Source organism: Vigna umbellata, chromosome 5 (assembly GCF_029865625.1).
Source record: "Vigna umbellata cultivar VRB3 chromosome 5, Vumbellata_1.0, whole genome shotgun sequence".
Lineage (NCBI taxonomy): Eukaryota > Viridiplantae > Streptophyta > Magnoliopsida > Fabales > Fabaceae > Vigna > Vigna umbellata.
The window spans coordinates 42,350,236-42,367,795 of record NC_142169.1 but is presented as its reverse complement, the minus strand read 5'-3'; the positions used below and the strand labels follow the sequence as shown (position 1 = coordinate 42,367,795).

The following is a 17,560-nucleotide window of genomic DNA, read 5'->3' as shown; positions in this document are numbered from 1 at the left end:
GTGTTGTTTGGGTTATAATATGTATAATGATTGAATTTGGATGATTCAAGTGTTGTGATGTATGTGTTTGAGTATGTTTACAAGGATATGTGATGCTTGAATGCATGAATGATGTTTTGGGGGAGTTCTCTCGTGATTTAGGGTTGTTGCATGTGTGTTTGCATACTTGAATTATATCCAGGATGTGTTTCATTTTGTAGATAATCGATTATTAGTAGTGATAATCAATTATTACACGACGATATTGAGTCTGGCTGAGGGAATAACTGATTATCACTTATGATAATCGATTATCCCTTCTTGCGTGATGTTTCTAGGTGATTTTCACTAAGATAATCGATTATCAAAAGTGATAATCCATTATCAAAGTGTATTTTGGTGAAAAATGGCGAATTTGATGAAGAATGGACATGGTTCAATCCTAGCAAGCAGTGAAATGTATTCGTACTCAAGGAATGAGAGTAATAGGCATGTTTAGGGTCAATTTTGACTTGTGATTGTGAATTAAAGTGTGAATGAGTGTTGGGATGTATTGGAGTATGTGATTGATGCGCATGAGAGTGAAGAATAAGTCTACAAGTTGTACCTTGTAAATCCTGGTGCTATCTGCAGATAGGTGCTTCCTTTTTCCTTGTGTGCATTAGAAGGGGTATTTGGGTATTGAGTCTTCCTTGTGTGGAGGTGAGGTGTCTTCCTTGTCCTTGTGTGGCAGGATTACATGTTCCTTGCTGGATTAGGGGACTACTCGAATGTATCTATGTGGGGAATCTACAGATAAGTTGTATGGGGAATCTACAGTTGATGAGTGTGTTTGATTCTTTCCAGTATAGTGTTTATGGTATGGTGATGCTCATGGTGTTTTGCATGATTGGGATAGTCATGATGGTGGTGTATCTATGATGATGATCATAGTGGTTGAGATGCTCCAAGTAATGCTATGTAATAGAGGTGTTACTATAAGAGTATAGTAAGTAGTTAACATAGGTGCTAAGGAGTGGATAGACCAAAAGTCTATGTGTGAGATGTTAGTGATGACATCAAGAGTTGGAGATCAAGGGTCGGGGATCGAGGATTCAGGATCGAGGATCGGTGATTGAGTAATTCGTTTGATTGAACTGTTATGTTAGAGGATTAGGAATCCTATTGTTATTACTATTATATATGGGGTGTTTGATTATTATTGATTTAGTTAGTATCTTTATATCATATTATTATGAGTGTTTTACTCGTAGCTTACCTCATACATGTTTGTGTGTGTGCATGTGAATGCGATGATCGTATAATGTGTGATGTTATACGTGAGCATATAATGTTGTAGGTGGTGCTGAGCCATGATAGATTAAAGACATGACGGGGGATAAACTTGAGATTTTTTTGCCGTTATTACTTTTGAAATTTGAGACAATGTAATTGAAGTCATTTTATTTCCTTCGTTATTTTCATTGGACAAATATTTTTGACCTATTATGCTATGCACGTTTTAAATGTTGAGGTTTTTGAAAATGCGTTTCTGTGTTATGTTAAAGTTTGAAATTTTACTGATTTTGAATAACCTATGACACCCTTGAAATTGGGGCATTACAAAAGCCCCTAGACTAGGCCTCCTGCTACTCTCCACGACATAACCAACCTTCTCTACTTGACTTGGGGTTATTGAGAGCGTTAGGATAAATTCCTGGTACAAAGCTCTTTACATTCATACAACAACACAGGGCACCACCATGTAACCTCTCCGCGAAGGTCATAAAAGTTACGTCCATCAATACAATTCACATAATCAATCACATATTTATCATCATAATATCCTTCTCATAATCATATATATACATATACTTCACACAAACAGTGCATACTATCACATGAGACATCTTATTATACATTAAACAACCAGAAACACCCTTAAAAGTCATAAAAAGTCACATAATAACCCAATTTTCTTTATAGCAACTTGATACTCACACTAGGTAAGGAAAACAACTTTGAAACCCTCACCAATAGCTTTAAAAGTGTCCAAATCCTCTAAAACGACCTAAAGAACATCCAAAACTGATACCTGGAACCATGAATTTGATATTTTCAATACTTGTAAAAAACAAAAACGGGTGCAGTGGCGTTCAGTGCCCAAAAGCTAGCGCTCAGTGTTGGCACTCCTAGAATGGTGGCGCTTAGTGCTAGAAAGCTAGCGCTCAATGCTGGCACCTTTTGAATGGTGGCACTCTGCGCTAGAAAACTACACTCCTCAACACCATTTCATTTGACAACACATTGCATTTATGGACTTTGATGCACCTAAGGCTTATCCAATTGATGAAAAGGTTTTATTACAAACTAGAATTGATATGAAAACAAGTTTATAACTACAAAAAAGTACTTCTTTGATCATTAGACCTGAACTAGGTGCATTAAACTTGTTAGATATATTATCTTTATTTCATATTTATCTTTTATCTTTAGTTAGTCTGTTATTATTTCTTATTTGTATTTTGGGTGTTAGAAAAGAAGTGTCTTGTTTCTCAACACCAAGAAAGGGGGTGAATTGGTGATCTATAAAATGAATTGCTTTTTAAGACTTTTCGCAAACTTTGAATGATCTTTAATGTTTCTTGGGATCTAAGCAATAAGTGCATGCAATAAAAGTAAGAGAGATAAGGAAAGAAATACAAACGGAGAATTTATACTGGTTCGACCTTAATTCCTACATCCAGTTTCCTTCCAATCAACCTTAGATTGAAGGCACTTTAACTATAATGATTTGAGTTTTACACCAAAGGTTTTATAGAGAACTCTCTCAAAATGTAAACACCTCTCCCACTCAACAATCAAATATAGAAAGATAACACCTACACAAAGAACCACACGTTTTTACTATAGAACCCTCTGAGAACACCTATCAAAGTACTAAGAACTCCTCGCTCTTCTTCCTGGCCGCTCGCACAGGGAAACAACATAATCCAAGATTGCAGAAAACGAAGTCTAATCAGTCAAGAATACACCTTACTCGTGCAATAGTTGATCAACAGTGAAAATCCAATCAGTTCTTCAAGAAACCTTTAAGATAATCAACTTCTTTGAATCTGTTTCTTGGAGCGTCTCAGCACACCTGTAATTCTTTTCTCAAAATCACAAAGATCAAATATGAAATTTTTGAAATTATCAAAAGTCTTTTGATTTGTGTGTAGTACGTCAATATATAGTATTCTCATGACAGACGCAATTCAATCGATTACATTAGTAATGTAATCAGTTACATTAGTAACAAATGTAATAGAATTACAACTAACACAGTTCTAATTAAATTCACAATTAATGTAATCGATTTGCAAAAAATGTTATTCAACATATTTAAAAATATGACCGTTAATTCAGTTATGACTTAGCTTGAAAAACAATTTTCAAATTATAACAGCCTTAATTGATTACATAACTAGTGTAATCGATTAAGCTATACACTTAAACAAAGTTTGAAAACTTTTTCTCTACAAAACTCATCACAACACATTCGAAAAGATGTTTGCAAAGACACGAGTTTTAATCGATTTTACACTTAATGCAATCGGTTAAAACTTGTTGTTTCGCCACAGTTTAAAACATAAGGTATTTGATGAACTTAATTGATTACAACATCACTGTAATTGATTTCATCATACAAAGTTGTTTTGTGCTTGTGGTTTTATCACATTAAAACATTTAGTATGCATATAGTAGATATAAACACAATCATGATCGTAGTAGTATGCAGACCAATAAACACGTCATCATATGTATTAATCATCAAGAAACATTTACATATTAACATATGAATCAATCACAAATACACATTTATGTTGTGTCATGAGAACAAGTATGTGTTGTTACAATCAATGTGTTGTCATCATAAAAAAACGAACACATCAGGGATTAGGTTCAACACTCATATTGTTCCCTCTATCAACATTGGGCTTAGCCCATATTTCTTCTATTATAAATAGAGGACCCTATGTATATATTCAACACAAGGGAGATTAATCTCATACATAATTTTCACTATATTCAACATGGTATCTAAAGCCTAAGGTTCTTTTGAGGAAAAATTTTCTAGTGCCTCTACCACTACACCCACTGCTGCCGGCAGCGGTGCTATCTATTGTTGTCAGCGTCACTAACATCTATCGCTGCCACTACCAGAGTTGTAGTTTCAACCGACGATCACATGGTTTTGGTTGTCTCGATCAGGCAACCACTATGCCTTTGGAGCTCCTACGCGCTCTTAACGCCTTTTGAAATTATGGATTTGCTCCCTTTTTTGTCGTGCATGGTGGCATGTCTAGTAGTAATTCAAAGCATCGAGGTCGCTCGTTTTTCGTTTTCAGGTTCATCGTGTGTTGTTGCACGTCCCGTCTCCTCTCAGGCAGCTATTCAGAGCATTGAGGTTGCTCTTTTTCCTGTTTCAAGTGTCTTTATTGGAGAATCTTGGATTTTTATAGTTTCTCTCTCATGTTCATCCATGACTTCTTCCGTTGTTGTCTCTTCTGACCTCTGTTTTGTCACCACTGCGTTTAACTCGTCCATATATGCTTTTTTTTCATGGAAAGATGATTTTTGTTAGTTTATTTATAGTTGTGGTGGCTCTCCAACAATTACCTCTTTATCCACTGGACGTATTTCTCAACGACGATTTGTAAGAAGAGATTTATATGGAGCAACCTCCCAAATTTGTTGCTCATGGGAAGTCTTTTGGGTTGGTATTTTTTCTTCTATGTCATCTTACAAATCATTAGCAATTGGTACATACAGATTTGTATGCACCAGCTTGAGGGGTAGTGTTAGATATATTATCTTTATTTTATGTTTATCTTTTATCTTTAATTAGTTTGTTATTATTTCTTATTTGTATTTTGGGTTTAGCCCATATTTCTTCTATTATAAATAGAGGACCATGTGTGTATATTCAACACAAGGGAGATTAATCACATACATAATTTTTAATATATTCAACAAAACCCATATGAGAACTCCAAAAGTACCCAAACTCAAATCTACACTTTCTAACTCAAAACTCTGCAAACTAAAATCATGGAAAATTCATAATACACTAAACAATTCACTCCAACATCTCAATTTACTCCCAATCTTTTGTTTAAGTTTTCATTAGTTAAACCTAAACGTTGAACCAAAATGTGCTAAGGAACTCACCTTATCATTCTATTATCCCTTCCACACCAGATTTTACTTATTTAAAGGTCTAGACAAGTCATAATAGGTCTAATAATACACTCTCAACTCCCTAAAACGGTTCACAACCCTTTCCTCAAAATCTCACTACTCAAAACCCCACTTTTACACTAAAAACACTATAAAACTTCCCCAACGAATTACCCCTTTTGTTTCATATCAGATTTTTATCAGAGAACACCTCTAACAAGTCTCAAATGACCACCTAACAGTCCTAAACCAATTTATTTCACATTCCAACACCTATCTCCAAAACTCACCTATCAAAACCCCCCTTTTTAGGATTAAACTCCAAGAATTTGACCGCTAATCACCCTAACAATTTGAATTCAGTTTTCAAACACCAAAACAACTTCATCATGCATAATCATAACAATATCAAGTATCACAATCACATCATTACAAATATACCAACATCATATTATCCTTAATTCATCATTTAAACACAACTAGTACTAAAACTATCATCACAATTTCATCTAAATTATTTGATCATACATAGAGATACTAATTTTAAACCACAAAAATAATTTAAAACAAGGTCTAGCTTCTCTTACCTCACAATAAACTGTCTAACTCTAAAAACATCCCACCCATTGCTTGAAATGCAAGAAAATTTCTAGGCTAACCTATGAAACATCAAATTGGAAGCGGACAGGGTCCTTAAAACTCTAGATTAACCAAGAATGAGTAGGAGAAGCATGATCACACATGCAACGACCCTTACTTCATCTGAAAACATATTAGGAATGAGAGAAGAAAAGGAGTCAAAACTTTCTTGCTCTATAACAGAAATTGATTGGCTAGAAATGTAGACCCGTCGCCGTGATCGATTAGGTACATCCTCATCGTCAAAGAGATGACTCAGGAGTTAAAACTCTTTGAGAGAAGGTAGAGAATTCTAGAAAAGTGGTTTCTAGAGAGATAATATATTTTAAAATAATGAAACTCGTTAATAACACAACTATTTATAAATAAACCATTTAATAATAAAATAACCGAGTCTCACTATTTTTAAACTACCACCACTTCTAAAAATACCATTTTCTGGGGTTTTAAAAAAAATCATAATAAACTTACTAAAGAAAAATAATAGTAATTATTACTAGGGTTAAATATGTTTTTAGTCCCTAAACTATTGGTCGTTTCTGGTTTTCGTCCCTCTTTCAAAGTAAGGTACAATTTGGTCCGCATTCTTTTCGAAAACGTTCGTTTTAGTTCTCGAAAACTAACACCGTTTAAAAATTTGGTCCTCATTTAGCAACAAAATGAGGACTAAAACCAAAGTTCTGAGGACTAAAACGAACATTTCGAAAAGAATGAGGACCAAATTGTACCTTACTTTGAAAGAGGGACGAAAACCAGAAACGACCAATAGTTTAGGGACTAAAAACATATTTAACCCTTATTACTATTATTATTATAGTATATAAAAAATATTATTTTTTTACACTTTGATAAGTTAAAACATCTAATAATTTAATTTTCAATTTATAAAATCAAATAACCTAATTAGTCAATGTCAAGTCCAACATCAGACATTTTTAAAACTGAAAATTGAACAACATATAATTAAAAATTAAGGTATAAAAATTATGTAAAAGTAATCAGGGACTAAAATTAAGAATTTATAAATATATAGAAATCAAAATAAAGGGACCAAAACGACATATTTTAGAAAATTTTGAATTTAAAATTATAATTAAACCTGTAAGTTAATACCAATATGTTACAATTCTGGTTCCAGTTTTATATTAAGATTGATTACATCAAATTTAAACATTTAGGAAACCAGTTTACATTTACAATAAATGGATAACCATTTTGTAACAATAATAAATTTAAATCAACATACAATATTCTAATAAGTAATCAAACAAATTGAATAAGTAATACTGGTTATGAATATTTTTAAACAACTAAATTGAAAAACAAAATGTGCATAATCATTTTAAAGAATATCAAGATAAGAGGAAAAAGATGTGGTGTTGGGGTTAGTTTGATCCACTTGTTTGCAAGTTAGGTAAGTGTCAAAAAGAAGAATGGTTGGTAGTTACAAAATCTTTAGGCAAACTAACTTTTACATGTCCCATTCACACTGTTCCACTATACACTACTTGCAATTCATCCTTCCTTTCTTTTGGAGGTAGTGCACACAACACAAGCATGAACTCAGAGTCAGGTTACCAACCACTTCTAGTTGGTCTTCATTCACACTCCCAGATACCAGTTTTGTCATCAGACACCATTGAAGAGTTCTTGAAACAAAGGTCCATTGAGTTGAGATGGTGGCCACAACTTGTTGCTTGGGAGTCAAGGCTCATATGGCTATTGTCATGGGCCTCCATTCTTGTCTCCATTTTCAACTACATGCTAAGCTTTGTCACCTTGATGTTCACTGGCCAATTGGGGTCTCTTGAGCTAGCTGGGGCATCCATGGCCATTGTTGGAATTCAGGGTCTTGCTTATGGGATTATGGTATGTTTGTTTTGCTTTATATCCTCTCAAACTTTTACCTAACATGTCATTTTGAGTGACCTTGTTCTCTATATTTGTAATAATTATTCAATATTTTTTCTCTATTTTTTACTCAAGGTGTTCTCTATATTTTTAAAAAGATTTAGATCCACGTTAATTTGATTAGAAGACGATCATGTGTTTATTGTCCAATTCCAGATAAAAAAAGAGAGGAATGATATCAATATTAATTTAGCAAAAGAGATTACATTTAATCGAAAATATCAAATTGAGTCCTTTTAAAAAAAATATAAGAATAAGTCAAAAATAAATTGAAGAAACATTGCTACAGATTTGGTGATTTCTTAACACTGTTATATGCTCAAATTTGGTGATTTCTTTGGTATGGAACTTGAGTTTAGTTTTGTATATTGAATCTGTGAAAGTGGTTGTTGAAATGTCCTTAAACAGTTGGGGATGGCAAGTGCAGTGCAAACAGTGTGTGGAGAAGCATACGGGGCAAGAAATTACTCAGCAATGGGCATCATATTGCAAAGAGCAATCATCTTACACTTGGGGGCTGCAGTGATTCTCACATTTCTGTATTGGTTTTCAGGGTCATTTCTGAAAGCCATAGGTCAGTCAGAGAGCATAGCAGAGAAAGGTCAAGTTTTTTCACGCGGAATCATTCTTCAACTCTATGCATTTGCAGTATCCTGCCCTATGCAGAGGTTCCTCCAAGCACAGAACATTGTGAACCCTCTTGCATTCATCTCACTTGGGGTCTTCCTTCTGCATGTCCTTCTCACTTGGTTGGTTCTCTTTGTATTCGACTATGGACTTGTTGGAGCTGCTCTTACTCTCAGCTTCTCATGGTGGTTTCTTGTCTTGTTGAATGGTTTATACATTATTCTTAGCCCAAGATGTAACCAAACTTGGGGTGGCCTCACTGTCAAAGCTTTCAAAGGAATTTGGCCTTATTTCAAACTGACAGCTGCTTATGCTTGGATGCTGTGGTATAGATCAGAAATCCACTTAATTCTCACCCTCTTGGCCACACAAATATTTCTTTTAAAGCGCATCTCTTGGGGTTTGTTTGATAGGCAAAAAATGTTCTAATTTTAGTAGTAATTAGAAAAAGTACAAAACTTAGATCTAGTTTTTTAATTACTTTTTGGTTACATGCATTCTAATGCAGTTTGGAGACATGGTATAATCAAGGACTGATACTTTTATCTGGGTTGATCTCCCATCCCACAGTCTCAGTGGACACTATTTCTATTTGGTATGCTTATTATGGCAACATCCTTTTTATGGGTATACCCAATTCATGTTCATCTTATCTAACCATAATTTTCATGTCAATGGATTCTCATTCAGTATGAATTACTTAAACTGGGACCTGCAATTTATGTTGGGTCTAAGTGCTGCAACCAGGTTAGTGTAAGAAAAATGCTCTCATTTAACTCGAGTAACTTAAATGGTGTTAATGAGAAGTTGGGTGATGTAGTGTCAGAATCAGCAATGAATTAGAGGCAGCTCATCCAAGAGTAGCAAGATTTTCTGTCATTGTAGTGAATGGAATCAGCATTGTTATCAGTGTAGTTTTCTCTGCAATTATTTTGACATGCCAGGAGCCTTTGAGCAAGCTTTTCACTTCTGACTCTGAAGTCATTGAGGAAGTTTCTAGCTTGACTCCACTGCTTGCTATCTCAGTTTTCTTAAATTTCATTCAACCCATACTGTCAGGTAACACAATCTACTCCCACTAAACTTTGAAAAATGAGTTAATTCTTGCTAAAAAAATTTATTAATATCATGTAAGGCAACAAAAGGTTTGTACACAATTTTACTTCTGATTCTTCCATTTTTGTAATTTTATTTGAAAAAATTCAGGAGTTGCAATTGGATGTGGATGGCAGGCTGTTGTGGCATATGTAAATTTGGCTTCTTTCTATGTCATTGGGCTCACTGTTGGGTGTGTTCTTGGCTTTCAAACTACTCTGGGAGTAGCTGTAAGTTCAAAACATTTCTGATAGACATCTGAATAAATTTCTTCATAAATATTTCTAAACAACAAAAATAGTAAAAGATAAATTCCTTCAAAGTTAACTTATTTCTTATGTTTTGCATGAATATTTGTAGTATTTGGGTTTGTTACAGGGTATCTGGTGGGGGATGATCTTCGGAGTTTTAGTACAAACAGCAACTCTAACAATTCTGACTGCTAGAACAAATTGGGATGTAGAGGTAACGAAAATTAAAATACTTACTGTTACAGAAACTGTTTGTTACATGCAGAGTAAAGCAATTTACTCCACAATTGTAGGTTGAAAAAACTCTTGCTCGCATCAAAAGATCAGCAGAAGATGAGACCCTAGATCTCTTGATTACGAACATTTGACATTTTCTTTTTTTCATTTCCTTAAAGCTTAAAATTAAGTTGTTTAGCGGCACAACAATCTTGTTTTGGGCCATGGGAATATCATTTGATTCGTAGCTATATTTAGTATCGGCTCACATAATTTTGGTGGTCAAAGAACTGAAACAACTTTCACTCACCGTTAATTATTGACGAAAATTCCAAAAATGTCACGTGTGCACAAAAAGAGAGGGCAATTTAAAAATTGAAAATTCACGACATTGAAACTTGGAAGTATTAATAATTCGTTTAAGCCCAAGTGAAAAGTTTTATAACTCAATAATGATCAGAAACTGCTTCCTGCATGTGAAATTTGTGAAAACTTCTTATTCTATTATTATCCTGTCTGTTTCCGAGCCAACATTTTACACAGCTGGGAAATGTCTGAGTGTCGTAAGTTCCACATGAGGAAGATATTTAAACTATAAATTATTGCATCAAACAACAATCACGTGTTGCCAAGTTGTTTGAAGATTTGGTTAAAAATCATATTTAAAAGACGAGAGAAAACACGAATGGGCATATTTTTATCATGCATGCAAAGCCTCTTAGGTACACAATATACAATATACATATAACCAGTTCATAACAAACATTGACTATGGATATGCAACATAAAAGGTGACTTCAAAAGACTAGAGAATATAACTAAAGCACCACTATATATAGTGGTAGACGGTAGTGAAGAAGAAAACAGATTCTGGTTGTGTCCACTAATTATGACGCAAAGAAGATTTGATTACATACGTGATATCTGAAGAGGGATAGACAATGAAGCCTCTTCTCCCATCACTGGCTGGAACAAATCAAGCTCTCCATAGCGCTCCAGAACCCGCATTCGGCAATCTTCTGCTGCCATCATTCCCGTGGAGAATGCCCCATGGACGGAACCTGGATAACTCATACTTGTTGCTTCCCCAGCAAAGAACAAATTATCCACTGGGACTCGTAGCCTCTCAAACAGTTCATGTGATTTTCCTACAGCATCATAGCTATAGGAACCTAGTGAATTTATATCTGAGCCCCACCGAGACACAAGATACTGATTCTGCAGAGTGACATCAAATTACCAATTAAAATACACACAATACATTGCATCTCGATCACATGTTGAATGACTAAAATCATACACTTGTAAAGATTAAAAAGTGGAAGGACAGATAGACTATGCTTTATGTAGCTTAGACAGTGTATTTACATATTGAAGCATTGGTTTCTTTTATATTGCTGACTAAAAGTGAAACTAGTAACAGATAAAATTAATATGGGTACCGGTGAAGAAGCATCTGGAAGAATCCTCTGGAGCTGCATGAATGCGAAGTTGGCAGCTGCTTCATCAGACATCTTTTCGATGTCTTTGGCAAGCCGCCCAGAAGGCATGTAAACAAGGACAGGATGACCTGCGGCTTTGTGGAGATTAAGGAAGTAGCTGCATCCATAAGATGTATCTGCAACTACTCCCAAGAATTCCACATTAGGCCAAAACACATTTTCGAAGTGTAAGATGATTTTGTTCTCAACTCCAATTCCAAGATCAGCAATGGCAGCTTCCTTCCAGTCTGGGAGTTTTGGCTCAAACACTATTCTCTTTGCTTTAAGCACCCCAAGTGGAACAGCAATGATGGCAGCATCAGCAAAAAATGTTTTACCATTTTCCACTGTTACCTTTACTCCGTTATATCGCCTAATTACTTTTGTGACCCTGAAAAAGGGGCGTCACCATGGCCAGAGGATTAATTACACAAAAATAGTACATGGTAATTTGAAATAATAACTAAAAGTATTATCTACCTGTGCCCCAAGCGAATATCAAGACCCTTGGCTAAGGTATTTATAACAGGCAAGTAGCCCCGGACCATTAGACCATGTCCACCAGGGAGAAGCACCTCCTGTAAGTACAGGACAGAGTAATTACGAGGAAAATAAATAAATTACGTGTTAGATAAAAGGCTTCATGTAAGATGCTATATATAATTAGGGTAATAAAGTTGCGTGTTTGTAATATGAATTCTTTTTTAACAAACTTTCTGGTAGGCTGGTATGTATTTGTAATATGGATTCTTTTTTAACAAACTTTATGGTAGGCTGGTATAAATTGCGTAGCAATTTTGAACCCTACATCCCCGTAAAGGTAGACCACCTTTTAACAACCATGCAATATGATGGTATATTCAGATGATAGAGGAATCCTACACATCCGACTCCAACCACTTTAACAAAAAAGTACCACTAATTCGTAGTGGAGGAAGAACGTTATAATGATTGTGTTATATATTAAATTGACACCTGTTTAAATCTTAGAGAGCCTTCATTCATTTAATTGTATATGATGCAATTTGCCTTAAGATGACTTATTAAGGTACAAAAAGGGTTTCAATCAGATACATACTCCTATATGTAGATCAGGAAACACATTTTCATGATTATCGGTCATAGAAAGGCTGCATGTTGAAGACTCATGCATGCACCTGGCTATGAGACGACTTTACAAACTATTTCTTTCACTACCTGTATGTAAGACCAAAGAGAATAGATCATTCAGTGCGTAAATTGGGGTGGGTGGAAGGGTGGGGGATTTGGAACTAGACCACTAGTACAAACAAAATTTTCAGCTTGATTTGTTGAAATTACCTGATCCCATTCTTTTAGTGAGATAGTATCAGAATCTGCAGCAAACCAACCCTCCATTCTGCACAAATACCACTGAAGCACCTTATGAGCAAGGCCCTCCAACCTGGTTTCAAGTGATGAAGAAATGTTATCAATTACTAGGCCTAAAAGAGTAATAATGGGGCTAAAGAAATTATTTCTTATGTCCATAATAACCTTAGTTCAGGCTTCCTATCCAAAACAATTGAAAGACCACGAAACACGGACATGTCTTCATTGAATTCATCTCTTATTTTATTTGTCTGCATTTAGTCATGAAATGATCGTTTAGAAAGGCAATTTATGCCTAAAAAATAGCTTCCAACTATGAAGATAGAGCTTATTAGGTAAAACATAAGTAGGAAAATTAATAAACAAAAAGAATTACCTCCTCTAAAATTGTCTCAAATATTCCACCAACTTTTGTTACCAACTCTTGGGGAACCTGATTCCCATCCGTATCAAAAAGTGCATAGCTGCAAGAATGATGAATTTCAAATTTCAATTAAAAAAAAGAAGAGAAAAGTAGTCTATAGTAATTTCCACCGTGCAGAATGACCAGAAAATATATTAAAATAAGTTGCCAAAAATTATTTGAAATCAATGATCATGTACTATGCAAGTATGACAGAATTAGCTATATAATAGTAATAAATCATGAAAATCTATATACTTACCTCTCCAAATCATGGTCATAAAGTACGGAGTTATCTCCACTCGTACGATAAAGGGGTAGCCCCAGCCTCGCAATGACCGAAGCCAGTGGGTTTTCCTTGGAAACTCCATGCAACCTGAAAAATGAGTACCTCTTATTACTAAACAGGGAAAGTAATGGACAAATTCTGCATTCTCATAAAAACATAACCATCATAAATTTATCAGAAAATAAGCCTCACCATGAGGCTCCCAGGTCAACAGGAAAACCAAATGTGTAATCAGTGTGAATTCGGCCACCAATTCTTTCCCTTGACTCTAAGAGAACAACCTAACAATTTTTTTTTTTTAAAAAAAAAAAACACGATTTAGTCCTTCAACTCTGAAAATGCATATTAATAATTTAACTATTGACTACAAAAACATGAAGCAAGTTCAAGTTTCAACTACAAGCAACACAAATACGCAATCCTTAGCTTAAAAGTTAAATTATTTTGCCACTTCATGATTCGCATTATTCGCACAAACACATGAAATTCTCAGGCAACAGGTTCATCAAAATATAAGAGAAAATGTGGCCCCAATTCACATGCTGCGTGCGTGCGTTTCGTGAAAATTGATTCACCCATATATGTAGGTACAAAACCAGTCCAGTTCTGAACTACCAAGTGTCACCCAGGACCCTTCCCCGGAACCATTACAAGCTTCCATTCAACAAAGCTCATAATGATGTAGGAAATCATAATGATGGATTGACCCACCAATTTCTTTCACTGAAATATAATGCAACCTACTTCAAACTACAGGAAAATGTCGAACAACCATCCACTATGCCTAGAATAACTCTGTTCATGGACTTAACGAAATTCAGATACAGTTCTTCAAATACTTTGGGTTGTTGCCCAATAATAGATTAAACTAGTATACACTTGCATTGAAGGTTAACATAGATTAGCAGATTTAAAACCCTTATTGAAATTGGAGATCTGTCCCAAAAGTACCTACAAAACTGCTTCAATTTTTGTCCTATAAAGTACTGTTTGACATTAGAGTAGGAAATACAAGTTTAACAAATATTATTAAAAATCCATATAATTAAACTGGCGCACAGTTGTTACCTGAAATGAAGCATCATGGAGTGCACGTGCAGCAGCAATCCCAGCCATGCCACCACCAACAATAATAACAGATGGTGACCTCCCCTCCTGCTTGCTGTTTCCATAGCAAAGAGCTACAAGAAAAAGGGAAAAAGAAAGAAAATATGATCGAACGTTCCATAAGTTAATTCAACTTTGAAATTATTCCCTCAACTTTTAATATACCAGAGTGATCATGAGTGTATATATATCAATTCAAATAACTTTTTCTCTCTTTAAAGAGACTCTTCCCATTATTTATCTTATCTTACAATTCTCTTTATCTTCATGCGAAGACTTCTTTTCGCATCCCATCTCACTTAAGTGAGATTTGGTGTATACATTTGGTACACACAAAACAATAACATTAATATAAAAATAATTTAATTGTCTCGTGCATAATTGTGAGGTCAAACTAATGTATTCTGCAAAAACATTATTATTAAACTAAAAACAATTAAAATACAATAAAATAGTAAAATTAAATCACTTTTCTATAATTTAAAGTATAATATATAAAAATAATTGGGATATGCATCATGTGACTCTAAAAATATTTATCAAAAAAATTAATAATTTGTTAGCTCAAAGAATAGAAATTAAAATAATATGCATAAAATTTATAATAGATTAAAACAATATATATATATATATATATATATAAAAGATTAAAATAGATTATTTTTAAATACACGACAAAAAAAATGGTTGGACTACAAAAGTTTAATTTTTGACTATGCAATTTGAAGGAAAATAATAAAATTTGGAAACATATCCTACCAAAATACCTACTGTTCCTGCCTTCTTTCTCATGGTGAAAATTATCCTCTAGTATTTTTATTTAGTTTAAAAATCTAAATCGTATCTTATTATAAACTGCCTTTCTAATACTTAAAGTACAGCAATTACTTCTTTCCAAAAGTATTTCAAAAGCAATGTATAAAATACGGAAATTACTTTTTATCCAAAAATACTTTTAAAAGCTTTATGATAGCTTGTTTAATTTAATTTAAGTATAAAATAAATTATTCAGAAAAAAAAGTACTGCTTTGCGCCTGACAGACGGACACGTGCCTCCCACTGTTACTGAGAAACTTTTTCATTTCACCAATAAAACTATAACACGGATTTAAAAATTAAAAACCTTCTTTTCCTCACCACAATTATACATCCTCAAATAAAGTAAGGTGCACACGCGGTCACCACCGACATTTGAGAAAAACACAAAATAAAACAAAAAATTCAGAAACGAAAAATTTGATTAAAAGCTAACCTCTGGTTAACTGATGACTACGCTTATTTCTGGACTCCATAATTGCACCAAAAAATCAGATTACTGTTAGTGAAGAATTCAGTGTCGAAATTCGAAGCAAAAGAGAGCGATTGAGGCGAGAAATGGAGGAAGAAAATCAGCAAACAGGTAACGAAGTAGTTGGAATTCAAGTTTGAAGACGACGAATCCAGCTTAACGAACCAGTTCATGCAGCTCGAGCCACGATATCAAATCGAGTTTCTCCAAAATATCGATCAGGCAGAAGGTTCTGGAAGCTCAAAAGATTTTCTAAAGAGAAAATGAAAGAGAAAATTCTAGAGTGAGAAAGAGATAATGGATTTTAGAGAGAGAAGGTGGAGTTATGATTTCGGAAAGCAAGTTTCGTCTCAGATTTATAGAGTTGGTTCGTCACGATCGTCTTCGTCTCAGCCGAACTGCACCGTCATTTCAAGCGCGGCTTGGCGCGTGGGGGAAGACTTCCTATGGAGATGGGACACGTGGTTTTCATTTTTATTTGAATTTGGAACGTGCACGAGGATACGCGTGGGCTACTGATGCTGATGGATCAAAACCTGATTAAGACATTAGAAGGGGTAGAAGTTATTTTATAGATATAGTAATTTGGAACTCATTCCCTTTAATTACGTATATACTTTTTCTTAATCACATTATTTAAATATGTATTGGTCAGTTTATAATTAATTGGATTCAAATCTTATGTTTTTCTAACCAAGCTTTTTCCCATTTAAAAACCTTAAATTCGAAATGTAAAATAATCTGTCTTGCTGGTTTTAGTCTGATTTATCATTAATCTGTTAAAGATAGAGTTCATAGTTAGTTGAAAAATCCTTGTGTCTCTCAATTTTTTATAATTTTTTTCTTTTAACATAATATACATATTTAAAATTTTAGTTGATTAATTAATGTATATCCTAAAATAAATTAAATGAAATTATTACCTGATAAATTTATTTATTATAATTAAACTTTAATTTTTAAGTGTAAATTATTTAAGATATAATATTCTTACATATTTACATTCTTTACGGTTAATTATTTAAATTATTTTACTATTTTTATTTTTAATTCGGACTAGAAACTTCAGTAAATTAAGTTGATTAATGACAATTCTAGAATTAGATTGAGCAACTTCAATGCGTAAGAAATATTTTAGAAGGTCGAAATCTTTAGTATGAAATTTGTGTGAAATGTGCTCTTTGATTTATCAAATCCTATTGTCATCAACATCCGTGATGATAATGTTATCAACATAACAACAAGGAAAATGCAGCAAAAAGAACAAAATGATCAACCTCACATCTGGTTATGTCAAATTGTATCAAGATAAAACTAAAATGACCAAACCAAGCCTAAGGAGATTGCTTCAAACCATAGAGATATTGTTGAAGCTTATAAACAAGATGAGAATCATCGGGAGCAAGAAAACTATGGGGTTGATCCATATAAACTTCTTCTTGCAATTCACCATGTAAGAATGCATTTTTAATATCTAGTTGATGAAGAAGTCAATGATGAATATTAACCATAGATAAAATGAGATGAATAAAAATTATTTTGGACATAAGGGAAAAGGTGTCCTCATAATCGAGACCAAAACTTTGTATATATCCTTTGGGGAACAAGCAAGCTTTGAATCAATCAATATGACATTCAAATCCAATTTTCATTATATAAACCCCATGACAGCCAATAGTTTTGCTTAGCTTCACCTGTAGTATTAGAAATAAATACATAATC

The 17,560-nt window shown here is 33.9% G+C and overlaps 2 protein-coding genes across 8 annotated transcripts; one reads left to right on the top strand and one right to left on the bottom strand.

Moving 5' to 3' along the window:
• Positions 1-7,206: 7,206 nt before the first annotated feature.
• Positions 7,207-10,171, top strand: LOC124835320 (protein DETOXIFICATION 41-like). 5 transcript variants are annotated; one of them, XM_088115120.1, is made up of 8 exons: positions 7,207-7,689; positions 8,140-8,480; positions 8,586-8,684; positions 8,867-8,953; positions 9,049-9,105; positions 9,179-9,417; positions 9,565-9,683; positions 9,814-10,171. In XM_088115120.1, exons 1-8 carry the CDS (start codon positions 7,378-7,380, stop codon positions 10,000-10,002), a joined length of 1,443 nt encoding a protein of 480 aa, XP_087971246.1. In that variant the 5' UTR covers positions 7,207-7,377; the 3' UTR covers positions 10,003-10,171. The 5 variants fall into 5 exon arrangements, with proteins under 5 accessions (XP_087971246.1, XP_087971244.1, XP_087971245.1 ...); XM_088115119.1 differs by having other exon boundaries at positions 7,213-7,689; positions 8,140-8,684; positions 9,814-9,918; positions 9,998-10,171; XM_047310226.2 differs by having other exon boundaries at positions 7,217-7,689; positions 8,140-8,684; positions 9,832-9,918; positions 9,998-10,171.
• Positions 10,172-10,597: 426 nt separating this feature from the next.
• On the bottom strand, positions 10,598-16,171 carry LOC124835321 (polyamine oxidase 2-like). Of its 3 annotated transcripts, XM_047310228.2 has the most exons (11): positions 16,004-16,169; positions 15,803-15,831; positions 14,512-14,624; positions 13,636-13,724; positions 13,417-13,530; positions 13,128-13,215; positions 12,917-13,002; positions 12,722-12,824; positions 11,882-11,979; positions 11,363-11,792; positions 10,598-11,138 (listed from the first exon to the last, which is right to left on the bottom strand). In XM_047310228.2, exons 3-11 carry the CDS (start codon positions 14,557-14,559, stop codon positions 10,830-10,832), a joined length of 1,365 nt encoding a protein of 454 aa, XP_047166184.1. In that variant the 5' UTR covers positions 14,560-14,624; positions 15,803-15,831; positions 16,004-16,169; the 3' UTR covers positions 10,598-10,829. The 3 variants fall into 3 exon arrangements, with proteins under 3 accessions (XP_047166184.1, XP_047166183.1, XP_087971247.1); XM_047310227.2 differs by having other exon boundaries at positions 15,803-16,171; XM_088115121.1 differs by lacking the exon at positions 13,636-13,724.
• Between the last annotated feature and the right edge of the window lie 1,389 nt (positions 16,172-17,560).

Excerpts from the sequence above, each read along its gene's own strand:
- LOC124835321 (XM_047310227.2), bottom strand. The coding sequence starts at position 15,842 with ATGGAGTCCAGAAATAAGCGTAGTCATCAGTTAACCAGAG. Across the intron at positions 13,725-14,511 it reads TCCATGATGCTTCATTTCAG|GTTGTTCTCTTAGAGTCAAG; the intron begins GTAACAACTGTG and ends AAAAATTGTTAG. Across the intron at positions 11,793-11,881 it reads GATATTCGCTTGGGGCACAG|GGTCACAAAAGTAATTAGGC; the intron begins GTAGATAATACT and ends CCCCTTTTTCAG.
- LOC124835320 (XM_088115118.1), top strand. The coding sequence starts at position 7,378 with ATGAACTCAGAGTCAGGTTACCAACCACTTCTAGTTGGTCTTCATTCA. Across the intron at positions 9,418-9,564 it reads CATTCAACCCATACTGTCAG|GAGTTGCAATTGGATGTGGA; the intron begins GTAACACAATCT and ends GAAAAAATTCAG. Across the intron at positions 9,684-9,813 it reads AAACTACTCTGGGAGTAGCT|TATTTGGGTTTGTTACAGGG; the intron begins GTAAGTTCAAAA and ends GAATATTTGTAG.